The sequence below is a fragment of the Panthera onca genome, chromosome D2 (assembly GCF_046562875.1).
Source record: "Panthera onca isolate mPanOnc1 chromosome D2, mPanOnc1 haplotype 2, whole genome shotgun sequence".
NCBI classification, from domain to species: domain Eukaryota; kingdom Metazoa; phylum Chordata; class Mammalia; order Carnivora; family Felidae; genus Panthera; species Panthera onca.
In genome coordinates, this window is record NC_138349.1 from 67,668,283 (window position 1) to 67,693,040 (window position 24,758).

General features: G+C 36.6%; 1 protein-coding gene across 4 annotated transcripts in view; it reads right to left on the reverse strand.

Annotated features, from left to right (window-relative positions):
• UBE2D1 (ubiquitin conjugating enzyme E2 D1) overlaps positions 1 to 18,030 on the reverse strand; it is a 28,906-nt gene extending 10,876 nt beyond the window's left edge. For 3 of the 4 annotated variants that reach the window (XM_060642760.3, XM_060642762.3, XM_060642763.3), the window contains exon 1: positions 17,769 to 18,026. In XM_060642760.3, coding sequence (XP_060498743.1) covers positions 17,769 to 17,792 — 24 coding nt within the window. In that variant the 5' untranslated portion in view covers positions 17,793 to 18,026. Of the gene's footprint in view, positions 1 to 17,768 lie in introns of all 4 variants that reach the window. The other variant, XM_081790544.1, reaches the window with a different exon arrangement.
• Positions 18,031 to 24,758: the final 6,728 nt, after the last annotated feature.

Sequence of the window (24,758 nt, forward strand, 5' to 3'; positions counted from 1 at the left end):
AATAAAGGTTATCTTGTTTTTATATTTTTGTGCCCTGATTCCACCTCCTGTTAGGAGCAGTTAGAGCTCAGGACAAGAGAAAAAATCTCACAACTGAACTGTAAAGGTTATGTTCTTAAGTTGTCTATTTAAAGCTCACTTATTATAGGAAAGAAGCAGCTGACAGTACATCAAACATTCTTAACAGTGAGATTGATCATTAGTTACTAATAATGACACTAATGCTTAGGTGAGGAGACTAACACATCCTAGACTTTTTAGGTGTCTAAATATCTAAGGTTCTATACCTTTCTTAAACCACATCTCTAGAAATATGCCCTGATATATTTGGAAATATATAAATGAAACTATTTTGTCTAGCTACAGACAGAACCAACAGAAAACAAAAGGCTCAAAATATACTCTCCCTCACCCAGAAAACTACAGATTCCAAAACTGAATAAAGAAAAATGAGGAATTCTGAGACTTGCTAAGGGGGTGAAATACATAACAAACAAAAACTAAAACCAAAGAAACCAAAACCCCACCCTTTTGTTCTTAGTCTATTCAGCAGCCAGTGTACTTTTAAGATAGGACACACACACACACACACACACACACACACACACACACACAAAACAAGAACCACTGATCCTTGTTAAATTGTCTCTTCTGATTTAGTTTACTCCAAGTTTTTCAAAAACTGTCTTATTATTGATTTATAGTTTTTCTGATTTAATTGGCATTCTTACTTATCTACTTCTATCATCACAGCCACATAAATTTTCTATTAAAAATAATTTAGTGATTCTTATGTTATTTCAAAAGGAAATTCTAGGATTAGTAATCTCTTCCTTTGCTCCTCTCTCCACTGTCTCTTTAAGAATCATCACTGAATTATACAAATTGCTCAAGTCCATAAGATCCTCATGTAAGAGCCAAAACCTAACTTCACATTTCTTACTGCTCATGGAAGCCACTCTAAAATACAGTTCACAACCCGACCCTGGCTCTGACTTCCTGAACACTTCTTCCTATTCCACCAAGTACCTCGAAATCTAGGATGTACACTATAGGTAGTCTCCAAATAACTGCTTCATTTTAATCCCTTGCCTAGGCCTCCTCATGGCCATGCTTTTACCTCACACTGACTAAAGGTAAAAGGTCTCAAAGACAAAGCATTTAAAACCATTTATTTTTTAAAAATATTTTTATTATTTATTTTTGAGAGACAGAGAGACAGACTGAGAGCAGGGGAGGGGCAGAGAGAGAGGGAGGGGCACAGAATCCAAAGCAGGCTCCAGGCTCTGAGCTGTCAGCACAGAGCCCAACCCGGGGCTTGAACTCACAAACTGCAAGATCATGACCTGAGCCGAAGTCGGACGCTTAACTGGCTGAGCCACCCAGGCGCCCACTTTTGTAACTTTTTAAAGAAAAAATAGTGAAATTTTACTCAGGTTCTTAGGCATTTTTAAAAAGATGAAAAGACACTTTTTTCCACTACACTTATAATAAACATCTTCTCTTTTCACTAAATAATTTTTAAAAGAGGAAAACCGAGGAACTATCTTAGTACATATCTTAGTACATATACAATATATGTACTAAGGAGACATAACAAATAAATTCAGTGTGGGGTCCCAGAATGGATCCTCAAATAGGAAAAGAACAGTAGAAAAACTGGTGAAATCTGAGTTAGGTCAGGAGTTTAGTTTATAGTATTGTGCTTAATGTTACTTTCTTCATTTTGATAGATGTACTATGGTTATGTAAGTTGTAGATATTAGGGAAAAATAGGTGAAGGATACATATGAATTTTTTGTATCATTTTTTGTAACTTTTCTCTAAGACTAAATTTATTTCAACGTAATAATAACGTAAAACATTTTTTTTGTAGATTTTGTACATTTTTCTAAAACTTAATCCACTACTTTCCTTCTCAAGCTTACTTCTTCTCCTGTGTTTCCTAGATCTACTAATAGAGTATTAGTCTCCCAGTCACAAGGCTCAAAAATCTCAGCATCATTTTGACTCTTTCTCTTGTCCTTCATGTATAGTCAGATGAAGAGGACAATATATTCTCAATATCTGTTACACTGCTTATCACAGTTACCTCAACAACCAATTATAGTACAACTACAATTGCTTCCCAAATCTATGCATTATGTGTAGAATAATCTTCTAAAAGCACAGCTCTATTTCATCTTCCCTTAGAAAATTTCAGTGGCTCCCACATTGTTTATTAAAACCAAACTTAACCAATGAACTCAACCCTACATACTCAATTGGGTTCTCTTTCACAAGCTTGCCCAATAATACTCCAAAGAAGTCCCATGGGTTTTCTAAAACACCTTCAGGAGGTCTATGCAGACAGCATTAATTTCATGATAAAACTAACATGTTATTTACCTTTTTTCACTCTCAATATCTCATGAGTATACAGTGGAGTTTTCCAGTTATATGGCATGTGATATTGTAACAGACTGAATTCCTAAGCAGATATGAGGATTCAACTATCATCTAATTCTTAGATTTTGATTTTTTTAATTCTTATTTATTTTGAGAGAGAGAGAGCACAAGCGGGGGTGGGGCAGAGAGAAAGACAGAGACCGAATCCTAAGCGGGCTCTGCACTGACAGTGCAGCTCCAACGTGGGGCTCAAACTCATGAACCGTTAGATCATGACCTAAGCCAAAGTCAAGAGTTGGATGCTTAACCAACTGAGCCACCCAGGTGCCCCTGGAAAAGTTATTTTTAATAAAAATGTTACTTGATGTTAATATGTAATGGTTTTGTTATTTCTAAATTACTATTTTTAAATTTGTTTTTGTTTCTCATATGGTAAATATTAATAGATATAACCCATACAAACAAAAAAGCTCTTTGAAGCCCTCAGTGCTTTTCATACCAGGAGGTCCTAAGAACCAAAAGTTTGAGAGCATCTAGTCAGGTTTCACCTGATTACTTGGTTGTAATAAGGCTAAATTTTCTGGCCTTCACAATTTTCTTTCTCCTAAAATAATCTTCTTTCTGTTTCCCTATGCCCAAAATTTACCCATTCTCCTTAATAGTGGCCATCTTCTCAACAGTCACTGACCACAAGTTTTGGGGTCAGACTTGGATGAAATCTGGCCTTGCACTAACCTTTACTAGCTGTGTGACTCTGGGCAACTTAACCTCTTTGAGTATCAAGTGCCTCATCTGGGGACATCACTGGTAACCCTGAAGAACTATATTGAAAATTGAATGAAAATGCAAAAGTACCTAAATATTTGGCATGTATTATAATAAGAACTTATTTCTTCCCTCCTTTTCCTCTTCTACCAGAATGTTTTTTTTTTTTTAAACTAGGGTTTTATTGCATTTTATTGATGGATTCCTCCATAACCCTTAGCACAATGCCTTTCATATAGGGTGTGTGATATGATTTCAGCTAACCAATAAAATTTAAGGAAAAACATGATCAGCGGGGAATAGACAACTCAAATTTAAATCTTTTAGAAATACAAATGATTAGGGTGCTTGGGTGGCTCAGTCAGTTAAGCGTCCAACTTTGGCTCCATTCATGATCTCATCTCCAGTTGGAGCCCTGCATCATGCTCTGTGCTGACAGCTTGGAGCCTGGAGCTTGTTTCAGATTCTGAGTCTTGCTCACTCTCTGCCCCTCCCCCGCTCATGATCTGTCTGTGTCTCTCTTTCTCAAAAATAAATAAAAACATTAAAGAAATGCAAATAATTAGACTTGGCAACAGAATCAGAATCAATTATTCCCTTAGGTAGCCATGTAGACTACATATAATAAAAAGAGTATTGTAATAACAGGTGTTAAGAGAGAAGAGTGCAGTTCACTTAAAAACACCGAGGTGGCCTTTTAAGTAACAAATAATCATACCTAAAAATGAATCTCAAAAGAATATTAATCATTAAAGTATTAAAAATCATGCTACTGCTGCAACTATTTTCAATTTACAGAATGTATGATATTCTAGTAAAATAGCCAAAGCCACACAAAATTCTCATTAGTAATTTTTGGTTTTTTTTTTCTGGTTTAGAAGACCTCATAACTCTAAATATTCCATCCTTATTGTTTATTTAGGATGCTGCTGACCTAATGTCAGGATACAGCTTTTGGTTGCTTTTCTGACAGGAGTTAGGGGTTTGTGCTGAGTTGACCAGGCTCAAAGTAGGGTATCTTCCAACCACTGGCAATCCTTGGTGACAGAGCTGCCCAGGGATAGGGTCGCAGTTTGTGGCAATGACAGAGTTTTTTGTTTTTGTTGTTTTTTGTCCCATGATTAATTTAACCAGTGGACTAATTATAGCAAACGTTTATTAAGCAGTTCCACATCCTATCTAATAGGGATTATGATTCTGTTTTTATACTATTATCCCACCTTTACCCTCTCAATGTTTTAAAGACTTAATGATATCAGGTTATGATGCTAATAAAAATCCTCCTAAGTCACCAGTCAGGCATATTTGTTGATGATTAAACTGAGGCATGAAATTCAAGGAGAACTGATTTGTGGAAAAAAATAACTTCACAAGACACAGTTTAAAAGCTATAGTAAAGAGGGCCTCTAGATTCTTAGAAACTTAAAAATGGTTCTGTCTCCAAGCAAATACATTTAAGAGTAGCCATACACCTCAAGAGTCATCTTCTGAATGTGTCTACTCAAGTTTAGAACATTCTAAGGATCTTAGAAAGTTTCTTCCTAGGACAGAAGTGTGATCTAGTAAGGAACTGGCATAGAATATCTGGACTGACACTAACTACCTTTTAAATAAAAAATAAGTACAAGTATGAAACATTAATAAATAAGGTTATATGATCTAGTAAATTCGGGAAAGCCACATATACTACCTCAAAGACTATCTCCTACTCTACCCCTTTAAACCTGTGGCACACTACAATACTATACTTAAATAAAAATAACCCTTATTTGCAAAAGGTAGATTGCTACAGCACAGAAAACTTAATGTATTTTGTTTTTGTATTAGCCAGTTATTACAAGTAGCAGTTAGGGCTGCCTCATTTTGCCACACAGGGCATAAGCCAAATCCAGGGGGTATCTTTCACACACTTTAATGGGGTGGTATCTCCCTAGGGCTCTATAAAGTTTAACTGCAGAGAGTTGCACATGAAAGAAATGGACAATATATCCTTTAAACCCAACTTAGGATATTATCACTATTTCTGATAAACAAATAGCACTTTTGATGTAGAAGCAAAAGTGATGGTGTCTGACATATGAGTGGGACCATGAGTATTTACGTTATTTATCAATGTATTTCAAATGGAAAGAAAACAATGGCAAACCTAGCCTTCAAAAATTAAAAGTGAAGTCAGCAGGATTCTAGTGGAGGAAAAGAAAAATTTTTTCAATAGATGGTCATCTAGGTATCCATATGGGAAAAAAATAAACCTTGACCTCTCCCACTTCAAACCATATCTTTGGATATGGTTCTATGGATTCTAAATAGATCATAGGTTTACATTTAAAAGATAAAATAATGCTTTTAAAAGGAAACATAAAATGTCTTCATGACCTTGGAGGAGACAGAAACTTCTTAAGCAGGACACAAACAAAGAGCACTACCCATAAGGGAAAAAATAAAAAATTTGGACTGGACTAAAATCAAGAACATTTGTTCATCGAAAGACACATTAAAAGTATTACACGGCAAGCAAACCATCAAACAGAAGAAAATATTTGTAATATACATATCTGACAAAAGAACCACATCCAGAATACATAAAATCTTTATCTACAGATCAATTTTTAAAAGACAGATTCGAATAGGCACTTTATAAAAGAGACTGTGAAAGAAAGAAAGAAAGAAAGAAAGAAAGAAAGAAAGAAAGAAAGAGGAAAGGAGGGAGGAAGGAAGGAAGAAAAAAGAGAAGAGAAAAGGAAAGGAAAAGACAAGACAAGACAAGACTATCCAAACAGCCAATACATATATGAGAAGGGGCCTGGCTTCATTAGGCATCAACGAAAAATGTAATTAAAACCAAAATGTGATGCCACCACAAACCCAGCAGAATAGTTAAAGTGAAAAAGCCAGAAAAAATTTAAGTGTTGGCAAAGATGGTAGGCAACTGGAACTCTCATGCTGCTGGTGAATGAGGCAAAGTTTGACATTAACTACCAAAGGTAAACACAGGAATACTTAATGACCCAGCAAGTTTACTGTCAGGTATATACCTAACAGAAATATGTAGAAATCTTCTTTTTTTTTTTTTTTTTTTTTTTTCAACGTTTTTTATTTATTTTTGGGACAGAGAGAGACAGAGCATGAACGGGGGAGGGTCAGAGAGAGAGGGAGACACAGAACCGGAAACAGGCTCCAGGCTCTGAGCCATCAGCCCAGAGCCTGACGCGGGGCTCGAACTCACGGAGCGCGAGATCGTGACCTGGCTGAAGTCGGACGCTTAACCGACTGCGCCACCCAGGCGCCCCTAGAAATCTTCTAATGTTAACAGATGTCTATCAAACAATGAGACTAGTTATGAATCCATATATGAAAAGAAATTCATTATAGTCAACACACTATGTGGTGTGTGCGTGTGTGTGTGTGTGTGTGCGTGTGTGTCTAATGTATGGGTGTATCTTCCAATTTCATTTCCAGTGACTTTTAAAATCTAAAATTGAAATACATAGTTGATCCAATTTCCTTCTTCTCCTTTGAGACAAAGTAAGCTTAAAACAAACTAACCTTATACCTAAACACAGATCAGGCAATAAATACCATCAAACTGGTGAAAGATGCTCCAGACAAAAGTAATCTGTCAGTGAAGCAATTTTCTATTCCAATGTGATTAACATTCAAATAAAAAAACTAATTGGGGTATCTAAATTTAAAGATAAAAATATAAGATATTGTATATGAAAGGCAGATTTTGACTGGAACTATAGAAGCATTATACGTCCACAAAAATGTGTACTTAATGGATTTATATAGCCTTACATGGCTAAGCACCTCTATTCCAGTTCAGATTTCTATAACCAAGTAGACACAAAGGAAAGTACTAAGAGGTCTGAAACTGAATTTTAAATTGATACAGATGGCATGTTTATAACACCCCCACAATATGCTGAGTGTTCTCCATAAAACCAACCTAGACACAGTCCCTGCCTCTAGGGAATTTAAAAATCTAAAAGTAGATGAGGCAGCCTAATTCAAAGAAAGTAAACAAATAAAAGGAAACAAAGAAGGGAATCTAAGAGAAGAGAGGCTTGCATTAATCTCTCAGTTCCCAGAAGGCTAAAAGTCCAACCTGAACAGTGGAGAATGAAAGCTAACAAGTCAGAGCTGCCTTATTTATTTACCATCAAACTTAATATGACACTATGCAGTAAATATTCTCTAAAAAATTATGCTGACCAGACTGAAAAAGCTTGGTTGTTCTCTAGCTTCAATGTTCAGAAGGTCTAAATCTCTGTAATAGATACAATATATACCCCACTGGATGTGTATAAAGGACATTAATGCACAGCCTGTTCATAGGGACTGATTTACAGTCCAAAATCTAAATTACTGAACCCAAAGCATATGAAAACATTATTTCATAAACCCTGGCTCAACAGGCAATTAATTCATGTGACACAACTATCTTTACCTGAAAACTCCTAAAACAAGACAGTGATTCTTACCACATTGTATTTTTGATGTTGTCTCTAAAGGGATATATGAGCTATATTTGATTTGTCTGTAAATAAACATTCACAGGCTTACAGTTCAGACTCTGGTCTCCTTACCCAGCTGACTAGAGCTATTTCAATAGAGATATCAAACAATTGTCAGAAAGGTCTCCATATACAGAACCTCCTTAAACTCTTGAATTAAAGAACAGCTTTATTATTAACCATGCAGATTTTTCCTGGAAGACTTCAAAACGCTGATGGCATCCAATTGATTAAGTCATAGGAACTACTCATTTCAACACAATGGTCCTAGCTGCTTCACTGTCTCTGGATCAGATATATCTGGTAAAGGCTATTTATTAAAAAATCAGTCAATCAATCAATAATAATAATGCAGCCAAATTCTGCACAAAAAAAGATGAAGAAAGCAGTTATGCTACTGACTTTGTTACATCAAAATAGTATTTATTGAACCAGAGTTATAAAGAGCATAATTTGGAATAAATGTTTGAGGTCAAGATTAGGGACATCATCTACCCAATATCTCAGATCTGCAACCACTTTTTCCCAGTGATTTCTACAGCAGTCATAATGACTTTCAATTTCCCACGATATTATCTTGCCTGTAGTTTAAAACATAGCTTCCTCTTAAAGAGAAGACTCCCAGTCACCTCCTTTACATATATTTCCATCACAGGAATTACATAAATAAAAATGCATCTCAGATAAATCTAAGATATCCCAGTAAAAACTGTATTTCAGTCTTCTTTATGAAGTATTATGATAAAAATATACTTTTTCCAGTAATCCAAACTCTAAACTTTAGAATCACCATCTGATTCCTTCATCATATCCCACCCCACTCTCCCATCCCTCATATTAATCAGTACAAGTTGTTCAGATTCTCCTTCAGTCCAAATCCCTCCCACTGAAAGGGTCCCAGAATATAAAAAACTGAGGTCCAATGGACAAAAAAAGTCTGAGAAGAGCAAGATGAGACATTTCAGCATAAGAAGCCAAAGGTTCAAATCAGGGAGACACTATTAAAGTATCTGAGAACAGATTGGGTAGTAGGGGCCTGAAGAGACTGCCTTGACCACCGAGCCTTAGAGATCTGATCTGAAAGGCCAAGTAGGCATGGGTGGGTCAGACCAACTCAAAAAGGCCAGGGTTTCTCATATAACCCTCTTTCCAAATGTCTTCTGCCACCATCCTAGGTCAGACCCTCTTTGGATCTCACTTAAACAAGTGTAGTGGGTTAACTGACTTGTCCTATTTCTCTACCAAGACACTGTAGTTAAAATCATCTTCTCAAAGTACCAAGTTGAACCCTTTCAATATTTTTCATTAGCTTTAACATAAAATTTATAAATCCTTAAAATGGCTTATTACCAGGCCTTCTAGCATCTGACTCCTTCTCTCTGCAACCATTTTCCCCCAATACTCTCCATACCAATCATAACTTTAAAGTCCCCAAATGCTATTTTGTCCCTTGTTTCCTTTTAGATAGAAGACTCCTAAGCACCTCCCCACCACACACACACTCATTCACTTTACCTACTTTCCTTTTACCTTTAAAGTCTCATCTTAAACACATTTTTTTAAGGTTTTGCTTGAACACTTCAAAGGGTCCCTGCTATATTCCCAGAGAACTCTATACTATGACATTCATCAGATTTGTAATTACAAATGGTAAACAATCCTATGTTCTATGAGGGCAAGAATGGATACCTAAGAATATGATTAAGAATGTTACTTCCTTACTCAAAAAAACTTCAATGGCTTCCCAAACTTTCCCAAATTTGAAGCATTAAGTACACATTTCTCATGATGAGTCTTCAAGGCCCTCCACTGTATGAACTTGTATGTCTACTATTCCCCAAATGCTTCCCAAAGGCAGGATTATCTGTTCCTTCCTAAACAAGACAAGTACTTTCTGGTGCTTTCATTTCTGTAGCTTCCTTTATGAACCTCATCTTTAAAAATGCTACCCATTCTTCCAAACCTATATCTAATTCCATCTGCATAATATTTTTCCTGATCTTCCCTAAATAAATTTGGTCTCTCCAACCTTCAACTCTCTTTCTGTTCAAATATGTTACATTTTCCTTATTGTACTTTCATAAGTCTACCCAATAATTATGGTATCTTTCTCACTATTAATAGTTTTAAATTTCTTAGGTTCATGCTAGCTATACATCACTTTTCCATGTATCTCCTTATTTCATTTTGTATATGCCTTATATACAGAAGGTACTCCATAAATGCATTAACTAGAATCCAAAAAAATCTACTACATGGAAGGTAGCTGTATAAGGCAGTTTTCTAAATATGTGGATAAAACGATCTCTATACTTTAAAGATACCTGTGAAACAGATGGGAGCTAAATGGAATTAGAAAAGCTTGTTATGTGATACTGGTACAAAAACAGAAATATATCTTATTTGCATCACAAATAACTGCTTTTTAATCAAAGAGTAAGACATCTTAAAAGACTCATTATAAATCAGAAAGGACCACGGAAACGATCTAGTTCAATGCATCATTTCTAGATAAAGAAAATAAAGACTATGAGTATCTTGGCCAAGGTCATAAAGCCAAAGTTAGAACAAAGGCTCAGACCATCTGATTTCCACTCCAGCACTCTCCCCACCCTGAAACAATACTCACCTCAAGGCTACAGTAACTACAGCCCATTATTCTCAATCAATATTGGAGTCAACAATACTCTGGTACTTGAATTAAGGTCATTTGTACAGTTTCAGCCATACTCAAGAAACACAAAAGTGTGACAAGTGAGGAAATGAAAAGGGATTCTTTTTCTTTTTCCAGGAACTCTAATTTTACAAAAGGTTAGAAATGAACACTACTCCATAAGCTTTGAGGAGTGTTTTTGTTTAAAGATACTCTGAGAGGCAAGAAAAACATGATAGAAAATTACAGACAACTTTTCAAAATGCATAATACAATTCTAACACATAATGTAACATGCAACATAGAGCATTTTCAATGCTACATTATTAAAAGTTACTATTTACTTCATAGTAACAAAGAAAGGTGCTTCAGGAAAAAAAGAAAGAAAAAAAATGAAAGAATAAAAAGCTAGCAGCCTATTTCTTAAAAACTACTTAAAAGACCAACATATCTTTCAATATTTGTCAAATATTTATTATGTATCACTTCTTACAGTTCTATCCCAAATAACTGTTATACAGCAGGCACTTAATAAGTATTTGCATAATAAATCAATTAATCTTAGTATCACTCAGCACTATTCTTGAATACTGTGGTTATATATCACAAATGCTACAACTTTTAGTAGAAAACAATGAGCATTGGCGGTTTGTAGCAAATAGAACGGTTTCCAAGGCTACAGTACTTTATACTGTATATGTGAATATATATATACATATATATATGTGTATATGTGTTTCTATGTGTATGTATGTCCATTTGCTCTCTCTATATATACACACATACGAATGTGTGGCATATATTTCTGATAATATTAATTTTACCTAAGGATCTTATGCTATTGAACAATGTTTTTCATACTTTTCTTACAGCAATTCATAACAAGAAAAATATGATACATATAGTACAACCTAGCACACATACACACAGGCACAGGGCACAGGCACAAATATATAATTAAAAAAAAAAAGTTTCATGAAACACTACCACTCTTACTATACCTAAAGCATTAATATTCCATTTTCTATTCCATTTTTTAAAATGATGTTTATGACCCACTAAATTGGTTTCATCACTCCTGTTCTGGAAGCTCATAAAAGTGCAAGAAGACATCGGGAAGGTTTGGCATTCATTCCTTAGAAATAACCTAGGCTCCACAGACACCAACCAGAAACTGGCAAAATGAAGTCTGGAATTCATTAAATATTTTCATTCAAAAGCTATGTTGGGCATCTGAAGGGCATCACTATTATGGAAGGATAAAGTACAGACCATACACTGGGCCATAAAACAAATCCCAAATATTGAAAAGGAGTCAAATAACAATTTCTTTGTTCATAATGGAATTAACTCAGAATCAATAACAGAAAGCTATCTGGGGGCGCCTGGGTGGCTCAGTAGGTTAAGGGTCTGACTTCGGCTCAGGTCAGCTCCTGGCAGTTTGTCATTCTGAGCCCCACCTTGGGCTCTGCTGTCAGAGGGAAGCCCACTTCAGATCCTCCGTCCCCGTCTCTGTCTGCCCCTCCCATGCAGGCTCTGTTTCTCTCAATAATAAACATAAAAAAAAAAAAGACCGAAAAGAGAAGAAAACTATCTGTAAAATCACAAGTATTGGGAGAATAAATAATATACTTCTAAATAACTCAAGGGTTGAAGAATCAAAAGGGAAATTAGGAAATATTTTTAACTAAATGAAAATACAACACATCAAAATTTAGGGGAAGCAAAAACACAGGCCAGAATTTTACTGGTTTAGAGAAGAACAATGAGCACAGGCCATCAGGTCTTTTTGGTTCCCTCTAAACAAAATCCAGACTCCGCTCACATAAGGAGGGTAGTCATTTGCACTGAGAATCGTCAGATTGTTTGCACTACTAAGTAAGTTTAAAGTGAAGGAAGCAACACACCAACCTTATCCCTGTTGGAAAGGTTTTCATAAATCCAAAACGATACTAGGCATCTAATAAGCAATGTGGTACACTGAAGAGAAAGAGCCACAAAACAAAACAAAACAAAACAAAACAAAAAACAGAATAATAGGAATAGAGAGCAGTGGAGGAAACATCCAGAAACACGATGGGTAGCACTAAACTAAGCTTCAGGATGGTAGCTTCCTCCCCATACAAAGGACAACTGCAGAACATAGTAGCCTCTAATACTGTGTAATGTGTTTAACAGAACCTTCAAATTCATCCCAGAACCAATTAAATGCAGAAAAAGTTCAGCTTTTCAGAGGCCATCTTGACCAAGAGTGGCTAGAAACAGAACCTGTTTTGCCTTCAGACAGATGTTCTGAGGTAGCCTGAGGATCCCTCCAATTCCCTGAAAATCTGGATTGTATATTCTAGCATCTTTTATTCCAGCATCACAAGGTTAAAAGGAGACAGGACAAGTATCTCAATACCTGTTTTTAATTAATGTAATATCAGTTCACCCACTGTTAAAAAGAAGGTGGGAAGACAGGAGAGCTAATACATTATAGACAACCATTAATTCAGTTTGATGGAAAGTATCAGGCTTATTATTTTGATTAGTAGCACTCGTTAAATATGCTTTCTATGTGTATTTCAGGGAACTAAAGCATGTAAGGATGCTACTCTGCTTTAGTGGGGGCAATCCCACATCCTGCTAACTTGGTTTTTATAATATGTGTTTGGCTTCCTAAAATAGGCATAAACAGCTTCATTTAGATCTATGCTATTTATTTCCACAGAGAAGGACCTCAGAACTCTTTACCTGTAATAGGTTATCTTGTTTTTTTACACTTTTGTTGTGATTAAGAAAGAAAAATACATGATACCCAGGGTAAAAGGAAGAGTGAGCTTAATTGCAAAGATTTAGAAGCCAAAAAAACTGACATTGTGGCTTTTTAGAAAAAGAACACTTTCTTCCTTTCATCTCAAGGAAAACCACTTCATCTACCAAGAAGCATAAATACTGTGTTCTTCCTTTCTAAAATTTTTGTTAAAGTTATATCCTTCTTTTTTTTAACGTTTATTTATTTTTGAGAGACAGAGACAGAACATGAGTGGGGGAGGGGCAGAGAGAGGGAGACAATCCAAAGCACGCTCCAGGCTCTGAGCTTCTAGCTCAGACCCTGACGTGGAGTTCAAACCCACGAACTGTGAGATCATGACCTGAGCCAAAGTGGATGCTTAACAGACTGAGCCACCCTGGTGCCCCAAAGTTGTATCCTTCTTTACTGAAAGAATCTGGAGTCCTAGACCTAATCTTGTAATCTGCAAGTCTTCCTAACATATTTGTGTCATCTGAACAGTCGACTGCTACTCAAAGCCACTAGAGGGACTAAACAGCTGTATCAGTTCATAAATAGTTTTCTCAAATGAAAACTTCACAATGAAATGATACTTTGACAGAATATTTATAACTTCCAAACAATTATTCTAAATCCCTTTGGAGGAGAAAAATTTTAAGTGATAGAACAAGAATAAACAAAGTTATATTACTCATTTACCATGTTAAATGATTCAGCATATGTTACTTGAGACCAGAGATTTAAAATGCACAACAACACAGTGTGATGCATCAGTGAAAATGATTAAATATGCCAAGGTTTAAATACCACTTTACATATGTATAGAATAGTCCAGTTTGCAAATCATGACCATAAACTCACTTGACTCTATATGTCTATCAATTTAAATACAATAGATATAAGTCCATTTGGATAAGAAAAGCCATGTACTAAAATGGTTAATAGCATGGAATCTAAAGCCAACTGCCTGGTTTTGAACCCTAGCACTGCCACTTATTAGATATGTGATTCTCAATACATTACTCAACTTTCTGTGCCTCTGCTTCATCATCTGCAAAACAGGGATAATAATTATTTCAACTTCTTGGATTCACTAATGGTTATATCAATTAATATATGTCAAACACTTAGAACAGCATCTATCACAGAGTAATCATTATATATTACATGCTGGTTGTACTTAGCTACAGTATCATTATATGGATAGGGAAACAGACTAGTAAGTCACAGAGCGAGAAATAAAAAAACAGACCTTCTTCTCTTTGATGCTCTATCCACAAAGGGCTTGGTTGTTTTTTTAAGTATCCTAAGATCTCCCAGACTGATATAAAGAGTGTACTGTGGAATTGTACAAATAAAAAAATTCAGCAGCTCAAAACATTTATAAAGTTGTATTTTAATCTTCTTACATAAGAAGTTTAAGTCAAATTACTATTAAAAAAGCAAATATTCCATTTTGAGGATAGAACTGTACACTAAGGAGTAGTTATCTGTGTTGCTATATTTGCAAAACAAAACTTGTTTCACTTTTCAAAAGACCAAAAAAGCAATAATATCATATCATGATAGTATGATGATCATAACTTCAATTTATCAAATAAAAAAATCTAGAAAAAAATATACTAAGATGATAATAATGACTATATTAGGATCTCCTGTTTTTCTTCTGCTTTTCAAAACATGCAGTATTATGATATAACATTCATAATTTTAAAAGTGATTTCCAACAAAAGCTTATCAAGGATTAAACATAGTATTGATAAGAGAAACACTTAGAAATAATTCTAGAAAATAATAGATGCCCAGCTAAAAAACTATCCTCTTTTTTCAAATATATCTTAGGTATCTTTCCTCAGACTTTGTCCAAACTTTCTCCCTTTAGTGATTTAGGTGACTGTGATAACATCTTCTACTGTATCAAAAAATAGGGCATGGGTGTGTAAATTTATGAGCTGAAATGCAAAACTGGCACTGGATGTCTAAATAAGAGTATTAAGTCATTTAGCATACTTTACTATAAAAATATATTTTAAACATTGATATCTACATGCTTCGTATATACATACAATTTTAATTCAATCATCTTTAATCTTTTCACATGAGGTAAAGAAATGTGAAGTCATGACTTTTTCAACATTCTCAAGTCACTTCTTCAGAGATTAATTTAAACAAAGCATTCCTTCACTCCTGGCCTCAGGTTCCTTCTCTGAATAATAATTCTCAACTTCTTTCCACCCCAGCCTATCTGAGGGATTCAACATCTTTCCATTTACAACAGTGGGGACAGTCTGAAAACGTCCCACAGTTATTTCTAATATGCTACCCTAGAAGCAGTTCCAAAGCTATTCTGAAGCTGCCCCTACCCTCTATTCAACTCCAAAATGCAGAGTTCTCAGTAGTTCTACACAACTTTAAGGTCTGCCACTTTAGGAAAGGAAAATCACAACCCAATGACCTGGAAGGTATTGGATAGTGTTATTTTCATACATTTACAGAGAAAGGCCAAAAGTTAATATTCATCTTCTTTAATATTCATCTTCTTTGGTTGGAACATGCCAAGATTCAAATATAAATTTATATACTGATGATATAAAAAAAGGCTTTGTTACTGTTCATAAGGCAAACAGCACACCTTACCTGGAACTGGTTTCTAATCAAGGTGTGAAAAGTAAGAAAAGTGGAAAATCAAACAAAATAACACCCCTTAAAGTTTGAGGGAATGGAACATGTGACTAGTGGAAAGGGAGATTTGTGCAAGTCAACTTCTCTGATAACAAAAAAGGAAAGCCAAAGACTGACACATAGAGATGCGACATTATGTGATCCCCAATTTATTCTCCAAAATATCAATTTGTTACAGGCCTAACATCAATTTTATGTGATTTTATTTTTTACCAGGCAACTCTGTTATAAATTAAAAATATGATTTGGGTGTATTCCATATTATAAATATAAGCCAAATACATTGGTTCAGCATGGTGACTGACAACTGCCCAGTAAAGTATTCACAAATAGTGTCCATTTTCTTTGTCTACTTGCTGTGGACAAATTCTAAATTATTTAAAAGCTATGGTATATGCAAAGTCTTATGAAGAATTGTCACAAGTAGGAAAGGAGGAAATGGAATTTTAAAACTTCCTTGGAACATGTGTGTTGTTTAATTCAAATGTAAGCCAATATTACATCATCATTTGTAAGTATACAAGGCATGGCAAAGATGCTGATTAGGGCTTCAAAACTAGGATAATTTTGAATGTATAACTGCATTATCTTCAAATCAGAAAACATTAATCAATAGATGTGGAGTGTTAGCTTTTATAGTGAAAGTTAATTAGTTTTAATGATGTTAGTTTTATAGTGAAAGACCCTCAAATGGCACGCGCGCACACACACAAACACACACAGTATTTTACAGATTCAGTGTTTGAACAACAAAAAAGTCTGGACCTGAAAGTTGCTGTCCTCTGTACTAGAAGATGACAGCACAATGTATATATATCTCTATCACTTCATGCCTGAAAAACCTAATAAAAATTTTCTGTAGCACTGATTTCTTCTAAAATTATTTACAAGGCATGCTGTCTGTTGTTGGCTTAACTTGCTGAAACACTCCCCATTTAAGATATAAATTCTCAGTGTTCTCCACATAAACTGTAGCTATAAAACCTTTTTAAAACTTGTGTCAGTGAACAGACCAATAACCCAACAAAAAATAAAATTGAACAGAAAAAAAAAAATGCCCCAACCCCAATTTTGTGGGATGTTCACATCTGAAACAGTAGCAATAAATACAGTATTATGCAAGAGAAGATAATTCCTTACACAGAGTTGGAATGGATAAATATTTGTCGAATGAACATACACATTTCTTCTTCATTCTATACTCATGTGTCAAAGCATCAAACAACTTAAACTGTGGCAGTTTCTTTGTGTTTCGAACTTTACATGTAAGTTTATCATAAGGGGGAAAAAACCTGTTTGGCTTGACTCACGATGAATCACAGCCAGGAGGTCATCTTGTTGTGTATCAGCAACTATGTTTTCACTACAGCTATGTGACCTGAAGTGGCAGCAGAAGAGGTACCAAAATAGAAGAGGCAAAGAGGCTTCTTCTGGCTCCTGGGCCCCAAATGGGCTTTTCCAGCCCGTTCGGGGATCTGAGCAGGAGCCAACCGCAGAGGAGAAAAAGAACAAACCCACAGTACCGAGGAGAAAGGCTGCAGGCCCACCACACCTTCCTTGCCCTCTCCCGGAGCCCGGGGAAGCAAGAACATAAGAGAACACGCTTAAGAAACAGCGTGGAGGAAACAGCATGACAGGGGCCAAAACTAGACTGGTATAGGGCAAAATCCAGTCGTGACCGTGAAGCACAGATTTCGGGAAGGTCTGAAGCCCGAGAAGGATCTCCACCCTAGGGTTCCTGGCTCAGCTCCTGCGCGAGCCCGCAGCGGGGCCCCCGCCTCCAAGCACCTCCGGCCACCCGGGACCTGCTCCTGCTCCCACTTCACCTATCCAGTGCCCTCTGGCCGGTCCGGCATCTCTGGCCGGATCCCCGCCCACCCTCCCATCTCTTGCCCTCTCAGCGCGTCTTTCGGGACCATCGCCCGGGTGAGTGTGGACAGGGAGCCGAAGCGCACCCCGCCGCTCCAGGCCTGGCCTCCGCACTCACTTTCTGAATCCTCTTCAGCGCCATGGGTCAGGGAGGGCGGCGGGGACACCGGCCGGTTGGGGGCGGCTGCAGGGTTCGGGGACGTAGGGTCGTCGTGGGCTCTGTTCGCTCTCCGCTCGGCTGGATCAACCCTGCAGGTCCCCGGCTCGCTGCTCGCCAACTCGCTCCGGCAGCCGGTGCCTGCTCCGAGTGCGCCCGAGCGCGAGTGTGCGCGAGTGTGCGGGAGGGGACGCCGGCGAGACTCTTTTGTTTCCGCTTTTGCTTCTGGGAAGGAGCCTGCGCCCTCCCCGCTCGCGCCCCGCCCAGCCTAGCACACTGGGAAGTGTAGTTCCAGCCGTGTCCCGGGCCGCCGGCCGCTGGCGAGGTCGAGTTACTGCTGACTTCAACCTAGGTTAAGAACTTCGCGGTCATGAGTTGGTCTTTGCAATTTGATTTTGATCAAGTTACTGAACCTGAAGTACCCAATCTGTAAAAGAGGGATAACAAATTAGGAATTTGTAAGCTTACAGGGATTTCCAATATGTGCTGCAGCTGATCCTTTATTTTTACTTTTGTAGATTTCACTTTCAACCGTATAAACTGCCCAAATTTCTCACACATGCACAGACCTACCAATTATGACTCCTTTCTTACCTCCTTAGTTCCTATTTCAAAAGGCGCCCACTCTATCCTGCTCTATCCACTGCTAATCCCTCATGCCTGCTCCTCCTTGGAACTCCAAATTCTGAGGTATGCCATCACTATTGGCTCCTTCCCTTGTTGTCACAGCCCATACTCAATACGGTCTACTGACACTCCTCACTCCCTCAATTCTTATGAACTTGTGTGCTCATTAAAACCTGGCTTCTACTGGGGCGCCTGGTGACTAAATCGGTTAAGCGTCTGACTTCCAGCTCAGGTCATGATCTCAGGTTTGTGAGGATTTGTGAGTTGGAGCCCCTGGTCCGACTCTGTGCAGACAGCTTAGAGCCTGGAGCCTACTTCAGATTCTGTGTCTCCCCTTCTCTCTGCCCCTCCCATGCTCACTCTGTCTCTCTCTGTTTCTCAATAATAAATAAACATTAAAAAAAAATTTTAAACTTGGCTTCTACTTTCAGCACCGGCAGAATTGGTTTTCACAAAGGTCACACTTGAGCTTCTAATTACCAGATCCAATTCACTCCTCATCCTTCCTGATGTTTTTGAACCATTTGACGGCTGAACACCCTTTTGCTTTTCAAAGTACTCACCCACACCCATAGCACCATGGTGGGTCTTTCCCTTTTCTTTGGCTAGCTCCTCTTCTCAAGAGCTGGAGTGCCCCAGAATTCCAAGTCTTGCTCTCATCATTAATATCTTCCTAGAAGATAGACCTTCTGAACTCCCATAAACTGGGAGGCACCCCAGGGTTGATGGAGGGGCATGGGCTTTGTAGACTGATCACTCTGACCCCTACCCATTGCATGACAGTGGCTAAGCCACTTTAAACTCTTTAAACCTCAGTTCCCTCCTCTGTCAATACATCCCTGGATGTATCAAAATTAATTGGTATTGATATATATAATGTGCCAGTACCTAATATGTTGGAAGTTTTCTATAAAAATTACTTCCCTTAGGGGAGCACCTGGGTGGCTCATTTGGTGAAGCGTGGGGCTCTTGATTTGGCTCAGGTCATGATTTCATGGTTTGTGAGGTCGAGCCCCACATCTATGCTGTCAGCATAGAGCCTTCTTAGAATTTTCTCTCTCCCTCTCTCTGTCTCTCTCTCTCTCTCTTGCTTTCTCAAAATAAACTTAAAAACCTTACTTTGCAATCCAAAGCAATCTGTACATTTAATGTAATCCCTATCAAAATACAAACAGTATTTTTTTTTCAGAGAACTAGAACAAACAATCCTAAAATTTATATGAAACCAACAAAAAAACTTGAATAGCCAAAGCAAACTTAAAAAAGAAAAGCAAAGCTGGAGGCAGCACAATTCTGGGCTTCAAGTTGTATTACTTGAAGCTATAGTAGTCAAAACAGTATGGTACTGGTACAAAAAAAAAGGCACACAGATCAATAGTACAGAATAGAAAATCCAGAAATAAACCACAGTTATATGGTCAATTAATCTTTGACAAAGCAGGAAAGAATATCCAATGGGAAAATGACAGTCTCTTCACCAAATGGTATTGGGAAAACTGGATAGCAACATGCAAAAGAATGAAACTGGACCACTTTTTTACACTATACACAAAAATAAATTCAAAATGGATGAAAGACCTAAATGTGAGACATGAAGCCCTAAAAGTCCTAGAACACAGGCAGTAACCTCTTTGACATTGGCTGTAGTAACTTTTTTCTAGTTATGTCTCCTGAAGCAAGGGAAACAAAAGCAAAAATAAACCATTGAGACTATATCAAAATAAAAGTTTCTGCACAGCAAAGGAAACAATCACCAAAATTAAAAGGTAACATACAGAATGGGAGAAGGCATTTGCAAATGACATATTCGATAAAGAGTTAGTATCCAAATATATAGAGAAGTTATAAAACTCAACACACACACAAATAATCCAATTAAAAGTGAGCAGAAGACATGAACAGACATTTCTCCAAAGAAAACATCCAGATGGCCAACAGTACATAAAAGATGCTCAACATCACTCATCATTAGGGAAATGCAAATCCAAACTATAATGAGGCACCAACTTATACCTGTCAGGATGGCTAAAATCAAAAATACAAGAAACAACAAAGAAACAAGAAACAACAGATGTTGGTAAGGATACAGAGAAAGGGGAACCCTTTTGCACTGCAAACTGGTGCAGCCACTGTGGAAAACAGTATGGAGGTTCCTCAAAAAGTTAAAAATAGAACTACCTTATGATCTATTAATTGCACTACTGGGTATTTTTGCCCAAAGACTACAAGAACACTAATTCAAAGGGATACATGCACCCCTATGTTTATAGCAGCATTATTTACAATAGCCAAGACATGGAAGCAGCCCAAGTATCCATCAAATGATTAATGGATAAAGAAGAGGTGATTACACACACACACACACACACACACACACACACACACACACACACACAGTGGAATATTATTCAGCCATAAAAAAGAATGAAATGTTGCCATTTGCAATGACATGGATGGAGCGAGAGAGTATAATGCTAAGCAAAATAAGTCAGTCAGAGAAAATGAATACCATATAATTCCACTCATGTAGAATTTAAGAAACAAAACAAATAAGCAAAGGGAAAAATAAGACAGAGAGGGGAAAAAATCAAGAAACAGACTCTTAATTACAGAGAACAAATTGATAGTTACAAGAGGGGAGGTGTGTAGGGGGATGGGTTAAATAGGTGATGGGGATTAAGGTGTGCACCTGTGATCATGAACATATGGTGATATATGGAAGTATTGATTCACTATATTGTACATCTGAAACTAAGATAACATTGTATGTTAACTAACTAGAATTAAAATAAAAACTAATAGAAAAAAGTTACTTCCTTGTTTTTATCTATATGATGAAGATGATCTCTTTCCAGCCCAAACTCTCACTCCAGTTTCAGTCTTATATTTCTAAAAGCCTATTTGGCATGTCCACCTTTCTTCCCTGTGGCCAGGGATCAGAATCTTTTACTACAAGGTAAGGGTGGTGGAAAGCTTTTCAGGAAGCTCAAAACAATAGCTACCATAGCATTCTAAAGGCTTACAAAGAGTAAAGAACAGAATTCTACTCATGTAACTTAAAGGAAAATGTCCAAGGGAATAGGCTAGTGGAAAAATGATAGAAATAATTTATGGGACTTTAAAGTTAATTTGGAATTCCTCCATGTAACCTCGCCCCCCCCCCCCAAAAAAAAACCCTAAGACAGGTATGGAGGCTGAGTACTCTTACTTTCCCTTTCCTGGGGTCTCCATTCTCTCTGCACATTGGCCCATTCTCCTTTTTTCAGCTCCTTCTTAGCTTCTATTATACTTGGCTTGGGTTTGCACTTTTTGACACTCATTTTTTGACACTCTTCCAAAAACTGCTCCTGCTGCTAAATGGTCAAGTACCTTTTAGTACTCCCTATTTCATTGCCCCAAAAGGAAGAATGTCAATGATACAAATCATCTTGTTACTCTAGGCTATGAATTGTCAGCTAGTGAACAAAGTATGGGTTGACCTACCCCTGGTCCAATCAGGTGTGTAGAGTTTGAAATATTTCTGGACAAAGAGACTTCTGAAATACACCAGCAAGATCTCATCCTGCAGAGAGATATATTTGGGCTATTTTGATGAACCATTTTTGTGCTTTAGAAAGTGGGATCCTACCCCCATATTACTCTTCCTTTTTATAGGGAAAGTATGGTAGTATCCTTGTACATAAGGGAGAAACAGTCTGGAATTGGTCACCAGTTACTTTGGGAAGTTGCTCTCCCAAGCTGATAGCATTTGGGTACCATGTCAGAAGTGAGGCTATGTTTAGATGCTACCACTATGGAGAAGCACTAGTTGCAGGTAGCTCATTGCAGGGAAACCCAGAGAAAACCTTTAGGGTCATTCAGTGTACAGTCCTGATCATCATTTGACAGATAACTAAAATACACACTCAAGCAGGGGATATGCTCAGAGCAATTTCATTCAAAAGGCATTGAGAGTCCAGGACATGGGCATCAATTTCTTCCTATTCCAGGGTATCCTACATACTACTAAAAGACACATTAATCATATCATTCCATTGCTTTAAAACCTCTACAGGTTTGTGTTATGGAAGCCCAATGCTTCAGCTTACTCCAAAATGCCCATTGCAATTTGTCCTTGAACCCCTCCTTTCCATCTTTAGCTTACACTCTATAGTCAATGTCATGTGCCTTTGCACAATGCATTCTGTCTGCATAGAATGACCTCCCACCATTCACCTGAAAAATTGCTACACAACCTTCAAGATCCATTTCAAATAATACATGCTTTATGAGATCCTCTTCTACCTCTATTCACTGAGGTGGTTTTATTAATATTTATATTATTCTTTTAATTCCAGAAGCAACATATTTGCAATTTAGGGATATCACTTATCTTATTCATGACTGATTATCTCAGTAGAATATGAATTCTAGGAATATATGGAAAAATATCTTTTCAAAAATGAGTTAAAATTTACACACAGTGAGACACATACATCTAAATGTACAATTTTATGAGTTTTGACAAGTGAATATACCTGTATAACAACATCACAATCCAGACATAAAACACTTCTATCACTTCAGAAAATTCCCTAGACACCCCTTCTGGTCCCATAGGGAACCACTTTTCTGATTTCTATCACCATAGATTAGTTTTGTCTGGTTTTCAATGTCATGTGCATAGAAAAATACAATACATACTCTACTGTTTTAATTTTTAAGCTTACATAATGTTTTTGAGGTTTTCCCATGTTATATGATCAGCAGTTCACTCTTTTTCATTGCTGAGTAATATTTATGGCATGACTATACTAATTTTTTTTTCTCCTATCTCAAGTTGATGAACATTTGGGTTGTTTCCAGTTTGTATTTATTATAAATAAAGCTGCTATGAATATTCATGTACATCTTGTTTTATAGACAAATTGTTGACATTTCTCTAGGACAAAATCTTAGGATTGGAATTGCTGGGCGATAGAACAGTGTATATGTTATGGAAAAAAAAAAGAGACAATAGTATATATGTATATAAGAAACCACCAAAAAGTTTTCCAAAGTGGTTGGATAATTTTTAGTTTTCACTTGTGCTCTTCTTCAACCTTTCTATGTGTTATTTGGAGTTATAATGTTTTGCTTTGTTGTTGTTGTTTTTAATTTAAATTCAAGTTAATCAAAATACAGTGTAGTATGGTTTAATTTCTAAATATTTAGGCTTTTCTAGACATCATATTGTTACTAATTTCTAAGTTGTTGTGGTCAGAGAATATACTCTGTAATATTCAATCTTTTGAAGGTGATTCTTATTTCATGCCCCCACTGGGAGAACATTCCATATACACTTGCAAAAAATGTAACTTTTGCAAGTGTTGGGTACAGACTTGAAGAACTATCAATCAGGTCAAATCTTCTTTGTCCTTAGTAATTTTTGTCCAGTTCTTCCAGTTACCAAGAAGAATGATAAAAATCTCCAACTGACTATAGATTTGTCTATTTCTCCCCTCAGTTCTTTCAAATTTTGCTTCATATATTTTGAAGCTCCAGTATCAGATGCATATATATCTATGATTATTAAGTCTACTTAATGACTGACTATTTTATCTTTCCAATAAGGTCCTTCTTATTTGGGGTTGTACACTTTGTCTTGAAGTCTAATTGTGTGATATTAATATAGTCCATTTTTGTGATACTTACTTGGTATAATTTTTTCTATCCATTTACTTTTAATTTATTTGTGTCTTTATATTTAAAGTTAGTTTCTTTTAGACACATACAGTTGGGCTCTCTTTCCAATCAGTCTGGCAATCTATGCTTTTTTAACTTGAATGTTTAACTCATTTATATTTGATATCACTGAGTTTAGGTCTACCATTTTGCTATTTGTCTACAATTTACGTTGTCTTTTCTTTCCCTGTTCTTTCCTCCCTAACTTTTTAAATACTTAAATATTTGTTAATATCAATTATAATTCTTTGAATAGTTTTTTTTGAAGTCTTACTTGTATTATCTCATTTAATCCTGTAACAAACCTATCTCTTATAAATAATTAAAATGCAATAAAACAATAGCCAAATTATGGAAAGAGCCTAAATGTTCATCAACTGACCAATGGATAAAGAAATTGTGGCTTATATACACAATGGAATACTACATGGCAATGAGAAAGAATGAAATATGGCCTTTTGTAGCAACATGGATGGAACTGGAGAGTGTTATGCTAAGTGAAATGAGTCATACAGAGAAAGACAGATACCATATGTTTTCACTCTTATGTGGATCCTGAGAACCTTAACAGAAGACCATGGGGGAGGGGAAGAAGTAAAAAAAAAAAGTTAGACAGGGAGG